Source organism: Babylonia areolata, chromosome 2 (genome assembly GCF_041734735.1).
Source record: "Babylonia areolata isolate BAREFJ2019XMU chromosome 2, ASM4173473v1, whole genome shotgun sequence".
Taxonomy (NCBI): domain Eukaryota; kingdom Metazoa; phylum Mollusca; class Gastropoda; order Neogastropoda; family Buccinidae; genus Babylonia; species Babylonia areolata.
Genome location: NC_134877.1, coordinates 50,825,665 through 50,834,121, shown reverse-complemented (window position 1 = coordinate 50,834,121; position 8,457 = coordinate 50,825,665). Strand labels below are relative to the sequence as shown.

The 8,457-nt window shown below is 38.7% G+C and overlaps 1 protein-coding gene across 4 annotated transcripts in view; it reads right to left on the bottom strand.

Annotated features, from left to right (window-relative positions):
• Positions 1 to 8,457, bottom strand: part of LOC143302358 (uncharacterized) — a 44,928-nt gene continuing 36,471 nt past the window's right edge. For all 4 annotated transcript variants that reach the window (XM_076617003.1, XM_076617011.1, XM_076578421.1 and 1 more), the window contains exons 16-17: positions 4,140 to 4,249; positions 1 to 2,903 (exon numbers count right to left, since the gene is read on the bottom strand). In XM_076617003.1, coding sequence (XP_076473118.1) covers positions 2,733 to 2,903; positions 4,140 to 4,249 — 281 coding nt within the window. In that variant the 3' untranslated portion in view covers positions 1 to 2,732. The remainder of the gene's footprint in view (positions 2,904 to 4,139; positions 4,250 to 8,457) is intronic.

The window sequence follows — 8,457 nt, the reverse complement described above, 5'->3', positions numbered from 1 at the left end:
GGCCTTGCCTCTCTTGTTTTTTAATAATCTGAGACTTTATTCATTCCAGAGAAAAACAGAATATAGGTTTTCGTTCCACATTAAATTGGCGATGAATGCAAATAGAATCTGAAAGAAAGCTGTAACTGACAAACCAATCCAAACAGCAAAAGACAAAATGGCAAACAGAACTTAACCAATACATATAACAACTGAGCAATGATCAAAAGAATTTAGTTCATTGCTCTGAAATGTGAAGCAAAATGATTACTCCCACTGTCTGAGTCCATTGTTACCACTGTTCGTTTACATTCATTGTTCTCTGGTCAAGATACATCATACAAGAATACTTTATCAAGAGCCATGATCCCAACTTCCAGATAGAAACAGCACATGTGTCCTCTTAGTCTAAGCAGTTTCCTCCAGAACATACAGTGACTGTCCTGTAGCTCCTTCCCACACTGCTAGTCAACGAAAACTGAAATCTTGAATCTGACAGACAGGAAGCAACACCAGCCAGTCTCTGTGAGACACTTGTTAGAACTCTTTTTTTTCTCTTTGAAGCGAACTGATACCAGCTGTGATCAATTCTTTCGAACACCATCACACAGCCCTGTCCAAACGTAAGTTATTCATGTGATGTTTTGTCACCTAAAGGATCAAAAAGTGAAAAAAAAGAAAAAAAAGTATGCACACTACATACCACCACCAAAAACATGTGACAAAATGAGGTGTAAGCACCCCATTAACCATGAAAAGGTATAGACTCTGTATACATGTACCACCACCACCAAAAAAAATCACTATAATAATACCAGTTTCAAGTAAATTGTAGTTAATCATGATTATAAATCATACTACTAAAAATACAGGTAAATTAAGAAAAACAAAACAATAGAAAAACAAAAAACAAAAAAACAAGCAAAAACCAACCAACAGCTCAGCAACATCAAGCTGCAAATGGAACAGAGACTGCAATCTCTTAAAAACTTAAAATGAATATATATGATTATCATTTATACAAGAATTATCAGGAGATGAACAGTAAATCAATTCTAATATGGACTTGTTTAAAAGAACTATACATCATTAGTATAAATATTTATGCCGAAACAGTAAATCAATTCTAATATGGACTTGTTTAAAAGAACTATACATCATTAGTATAAATATTTATGCCGAAAGACATACCATGAAAATAGATTCTTGATTATGAATATGTCATGTTATCTGAAGCAACAAGAAGAACAGACGATGACAGTTACCAACATGATGTCTATTAAAACAATCAAATAACTGATTAACACAATCTTATCATTCAATCGGAAATATGCTCTGTATATACTTTAGATTTCTGTACACGTTCAACACAGAAGTACACCCTTGGAGATATACTCCAATAGATGATGCAGTAAACATGCTGATATTCAGAAGTACACACTTTAGACATGTACTCCTATCCATATAGTAAATGTGCTGACATTCAACTACACATTTCAGATATGTACTCCTATCTATGTTGTAAACCTGCTGATATTTGGAAGTACACACTTACTATCCATGTACATGATACAGTAAACTTGCTGACATTTGGAAGTACACACTTAAGACATGTACTCCTACATATACTTATAAATCCATATCGTAAACATGCTGCCATCCAGAAGTACACAAACAGGCATGTACTCCACATATAAGGCATGTAATATTATATATATAGTAAACTGACATTTAGAAGTACACATTTAAATGTACTCCAATGTTTACCACATAAATATGTTGACATTTGCTCTATACATATTTAATAGTATATTTTTCTGTTGACACCCTAAAGAAGTATAGATTTAGTATCCTCCAGTATCCAAATCCTAAACACAATGACATTCCATTATTAAAAAATACACATAGGAAAGTTTTCCAATATTCAGCAGTTAAGCAAGCTGACATTCTAAAGAAGTACACACTTAATCAGTTGATGTTAATTTGTTGATATTCAAAGGTAACACAGTAATACATTCACCTTGAAATATACTCTGATTTAATTGCTAAGCATATTGATGTTCTAAGTATACATCAGATATATGCCAATAACCAAAAATATAAAATTGTTGATATTAAAAGAAGTACACCCTGAAGATGTGCTTCAGCTTTCAACTGACAAACATGCTGACAATTCAAAGATGTACTTGATGTATTTTGATATCAGAAATGTAAAACTGATATTCAAAAGGAAGTACATACTTCAAGCTGAACTCCATACTCAACCAGAAAACATGCTGTAATTAAAAAGAAATACTTACTTGAAGACAAGACACATCCAAAGACAAGACACATCTCTTGAAAAACACATTCATCTAATCAGCAACAAAATTTTCCAAACACAGAAAATCAATTAATGGATTCATAACCAGCATTGTGAAGTACACATGTAAGCATACTCCAAATGCATCGAAAATATAAACTCATATAATTCAGGTAAAAAAAACACCAAAAAAACACACACTCATGTTCATCAGTTTGCAAAACACTGTACTTATGAAAGTATATCTTTAAAAGCAAAAATTGTTCTCTCTGAATATGCACCAAACATTGCGAATCAAAATGACCAAGTCACTGACAACAGAATTGTCTCTTTAAAAAACAACAAAAAACAACCAACCAACCAAACAACAACAACAACAAAAATCCCACAAAAGAATGGTGGGTCTGAAATGACTCCTTTCTGAAGATAGAGAAAATGATGATGAATAATGTTAATACACCAGATGGTAGTCGCACCAACAAATGCTGAAAATGTCGTCCTGGTCATCTGGCACCTCAGTAACCTTGACCCGTGTGATGGCCGAGCTGTAAGGATCGAAGTATTTGACAGGCATTCCATCCTGCTGGACCAGCATGAAATGATTGTACCCTGCCTTTCGGATCTGTAACAAACCACCATATAGTAAATGGTAATGCTCACCATAATAAAACATCTTCCTACTTTCTTTATATTGTTGTTGTTGAAATTATTTTAAAACTGAAAGAAAAAAATTCAAAACATACTGGGTCCATAACATTAAAAAGCTTTAGAAGTACTAAAATGAGAGAAATGATGTTTATTGAATCCTAACACTAGTCCTGAAAGATATGCAATAACTTCCCCTCTACTAGGAGCTTCAGGCCAACATGCCCACTGCTGATTTCAACAAGAACAGCAACAACAAAATGCAAAACAAACAATAAAAACAATTAACAAAAGAGTGAAGGAAAGTAAAGAGCCTTCTTGTATAATGGAGAAAAAAGTGTCAGGTACTCTGGCAAACAAAACTTAAAAACCCAAATCATACCATTGCTAAACGAGACAAATGAAATAAGCAACACAAGAACTTGTTCACGTAACACATGGTACACTTACCCACCTTGTGTCTGATATTCCATGCCACAATGAAAAGTGATATCTCAGTATGGCTCTGTGTATGCACATCTACTTGCATATTGTCTCTCCATTTCACAACACATATAGACACAGACACAGACACTGTATTACATTAAAATGCATTCCCAAACTTAACAAAAATTAAATATGCAAAAAGAACTGTGCAGAAGAAACACTTGGAGACACAAAGCAATTCAAAACAAGCACACAAACATCATGGAAAATTGAGCTGTTCACCCCTCCTGGGATATAGGTCGTAAACAAGAGATTTTGACTGTCACCCAATTTTATGTCTTCATCTCTATCTGATTCCAGGTAAGACTCATCTTCGTGGTGTCTGCCTGGAGGTCTCTTCAACAGGAGTTTTTTGGTTGGCCTTTTGCTTCCACTGGGGGTTGCATGTCAGGGCCTGTCTGGTGATGTTTGACTGCTGTGCCTGAACCATTCCCAAGTGCTCCAAATTTCACCTTTAGCTGGCAGTGGATGCATCTTCTGCTATAGACTGATGATGCTGATCTTGTCTGGCCAGTGCATGTGGAGGATTCTTCACAGACAGCTGCTGCTGATGAAAATCTGCACTTTGTTGAAGGTAGTCTTTGTCGTCCTCCATATCTCAGCTCAATACAGAGGTACACTTTACTTTGGAATTCAAAAGCTGGATTTTGGTTGAAAAAAACCCCCACAAAAACAAAACAAAACAACACGTCACCAAAAGCTAGATGTGGGACACTGGTTCACTTACCCCGATGCGAAATGTAATGGCGAGCTCCTTCCATGTCCTGTTCTTGTTCCTCACACGCATGTCGAACAGGAACTGTCCCTCTGCGTTTTCAAACACCAGCCGTTGGCCACCTGCACACATGAGAATGGTTTTGTCATTTCCAAAACTGCAAAGATTTTATTTTATTTTTTTATTTGTGTTGATCATAACCTAGCTCACTGCAGAGGGCTGAAAAATACCATCAAAATCTATGCTGTAGAACCTGTAAAGACATAAATCTGCAACTTAACACATGCCTTAGTTGTTGATTATTCCATCTTTTTTTCCCCAGAGAATTAAAACAAACAAAATTAATTTGAACACAAACTGATACAACACACATATATCACACAAAACTATACTTTAAAAAGGGCACAAAAAACAAAAAAAAGTGCAAGTGGGCAATAAAGACGTCCAAGCAAAGAAAAAAAAAATCCCAATAAATGAATAATTAAGTATTAAAAAAAAAAAGCCAAAAAATATTCAAGACTTTCTGGAGAATATACAGGTGAATGGACCAGCAAGGCAGAAAAAAATAAGAAGGAAGAGAAGACAGAAAGGAAAACGCTAAACAGAAAGAGAATGATACTTTTAACAGGAATCTGAGTCTGCACTTGTGGGTCACGGTTAAGTATGTGTGATTAATGATACTTTTAAATAACATTATTTCTAGCACAAAATTTCCAGATAGGAATACAGTTTATAAATGAAAGAGCTGCTCTGGTTCAGCAAACATTTTATGCCATATAAAATGCATGTATATACAGATGCACACTCGGCCACACCCACATAGACTATATTGTTCTCTTCAGTAGATGATTCTTCAAAAAATAATGTTTAAATGCATGTCAATCATGACAGTTCCATTTACAAAATAAGTGATTAGGGGCAAGCAAGTGAAGGAACTCTAGCTGCCCTTCACCTTCTGCCCCTATAAGCATCTCCCAACACTTGCTCCTCCTAAAAAGGCACACAAAAAGGTTTTGCAACTTAACAATATAATGGAAAAAATATCAGTTTATTTAGAAACAAGAGATGCAAACTCCAAAATCCATCATTGGTCTTCTTTACAATGAGTCATTATATGCCAAAATGCAGTTAACCTGTTGAGTGCCAGGGAATTTTGTAAAAAGAAAAAAAAAGGAGAAGGAAAAAAAATAATAAAAAGAAAAAAGAAAAGTGCTCTCCCCTTACCAGGGAATTTAAAAGATTCAAGGGTAATTGATAACTCTCCTTCATTCATGGGCTGCAACTCCCACGTTCACTCGTATGTACATGAGCGGGCTTTTGAACACAAACTGGCCATTTTTCCCCCCTGTCAGAAAGGCAGCCATACTCCGTTTTCAGGGGTGTGCATGCTGGGTATGTTCTTTTTCCCATAAACCACAACACTGACATGGATTACAGGATCTTTAATGTGTGTATTTGATCTTCTGCTTGTGTATACACACGAAGGGGGTTCAGGCACAAGCAGGTCTGCACATATGTTGACATGGAAGATTGGAAAAATCTCCACCCTTTACCCTCCAGGCGCCGTTACCGAGATTTGAATCCAGGATCCTAAGATTGAAAGTCCAACGCTTTAACCACTCGGCTATTGCACTTGTCAGGTAATGGATTGGATTAAAAAAAAACAAAAAAACACACCAAAAAACAAGAAAGCAACAACAACTTGATTTGTAAATAGTATTACAAAAACTGAAGGAGATACAAAAAAAAAAACAACAAAAAAAAACACACACTTTTTTGAAGGAAAATAAATATGGAATCTGGATCTAGTTGTTTTTTTTTTCACAATAATTTGGAATGCAGATAACCATTCATAAATTTCAAAGTAATGATAATTTTTGTGCATCAAAAGAGTGTTTCCACCTCAGAATGACATCCAAAAAGAAAACAAACAACATGCTGCTGGAAACAGCATGCTATTTTCAGATGATAACTGTCGAAGAAAATAAAACAGGGTTATAACTTATACCTTTATGATAACAATCACATATAGAAAACTAAACAGGGTTATACCTTTATGATAAAAATCACAACTCTCGTTCACATGTAAATGAATAACTCCCAACAATGACAATTGTGGGTTCTGTCAAGATAAAAAGTCCGTCATGTTCTCAGAAACTGAGCAGTCATGCTTTAAAAAATTTTTTTTTTTAACCACCTAAGCGTATCCCCTCGTTTAGTGGGGGAAGCTCTTTGATGATACTCAGTCCCTCCTGGTTGCTATAGATATTGTGTCTGCTATGACTCAAGTTTGTCTCCTCTACAAAGAAGTCGGCCATCTGATTGGTGACAAAAAGCATGAAGAAATAAAATCATGTGATTCTTAAACATTGTCTGTCAACCCTGGATACAATGGGAATCGTGGAGTATTGGCTGTTGCCCATTTCCGCCAACAGAACACTGAAAAGACAGTTCACTGATGTTCATGGCCATGCCCACTTCCACGCTCTCTGTCTGGTCTTTGACCTGTCATCCAGCACCACTCCTCTCCCTCTCTCTTCACCCTCTTCTCAGACTAAGCGAACATACTGCGTGCTCACTGTTAGTCATTGCCAACAGCTAAATAATAATCTCTGGATAGATGGACTGAACAAAGTGTAGAATATTGTTGTCAGTTTCCTCACTGTCATTGTCATCACTTTCGAGTTCAATTGAATCAATAGAGAAGATAGATCCATTTCTCATCGTTACACATAATCATCTGCACAGCCAGCAAAGTTGTGTATATCCACTGACTGGAACCACTGTCTTTGCTGGACAGTTTTCGACGCCTCTTTTGCAAATGAGGCAAACCCGTTTTTTACGCATGCTCAACGTAGTTAAGAGAGCAAAATATTATCAAGAAGAAAAGTTCTGCACCTGGAGTATAATCATTTAAATAGTAAATTTTCTATCTAAAATTATGTTTGAATAACATACTTACCGTGACCCAACTAGTGCAGACTCAGGCAGGGGTCTGACATCTGACATTCCTGTCCTGTGCAAACTACTATCCGTCTATGCGGAGAAAACGAAAGCAACTACGGCCGATAACCTCCCGGAGGTAGGTAACCTCCCCTTTGCCCCGCTGGCTAGAGCCCTCTTTTGACAGCAATATGCCATCACCAGCGCAGCGAGCAGGTAGAACAGGAAGTGGGGAGGACGGGAGGGTCTTAAATTTGGGTCACGGTAAGTATGTTATTCAAACATAATTTTAGAAAATTTCCTTTTAATTACACATACTTAACTGTGACCCAACTAGTGCAGAATAGTGCGACAAGGTGGAGGGCTCGCCTGTTCTACTGTCTGTGTGCTGCGATGGCCGACTCAAAGGTGATTTTTGGCAAGAAATTCAGGGAGAAATCTAAGTGAGATAGATCCGTCCGGCTCAAAGGCTATATCTTGTGTGATGCCACTGAGGGCATGAACCTCACTACACCGCCTGCCTGAGGCAAGTGAGACGAGAAAGAGTGTCTTCATGGAGAGTAGCTTGAAAGGAGCTGTAGCAAGGGGTTCGAAGGGGGCCTTGTGGAGGTATTGTAGGACCACAAACAGGTCCCAAGAAGGGGTCCGAGGGATTTACGTGACCGAGGGAAGCCCCTTGAACCAGTGCCCTGAGCAGGTGGTCATCTGAGAAAGAGGGCCCGCCCAGTTGCCGAAGAGTGGAGCTGATTGCAGTGCGATGGACGTGAAATGCAGAGGCAGAGAGGCCTTTGGAGGAGGAGAGGAAGGCAAGAAAGTTGGCAAGATCCATACTGGATGGGTGTGTGGGATTGACTGAGTGGGTTGAGCACCAGGAGAGCCAGTGGTTCCAGTGTGTAGAGTAAACACCTTGAGTGCCTTTGTGATGTGACCTGCACACAAGGTCAGCTGTGTCATCGGAGGCGCCTAGTGCTGACAGAGATTCCCGCTCAGTAGCCAGGCGTGTAGGTTGAGAACCTCTGGGTTTCCGTGGGGAATGCCCGAGCGGGGCTGGACTGGGGAGTGTCTGCCGATGTGAAGGCGGAGTGGGGGAACGTGAGTGAGGTGGAGAAGGTCGGGGAACCACGGCTGTGCTGGCCAGTGTGGTGCGATGAGAATCAAGGTGGCACTCTCCAGCCTTGCCTTTCTGAGGACTTTTCCCATGATGGGAAGTGGGGGGAAGGCGTACCCCGAAAGGTTGGACCAGCTGATCGATAGGGCGTCTATGGCCCAGGCCTGCGGGTCTGGGACTGGGGAGACGTATGTTGGAATGCGAAGAGATCCACCTGTGGTTTGTGCCAATGGTCCCAGATCGGCTGAAGAGTTGAGTATGACAGGGTCCACTCCGTTT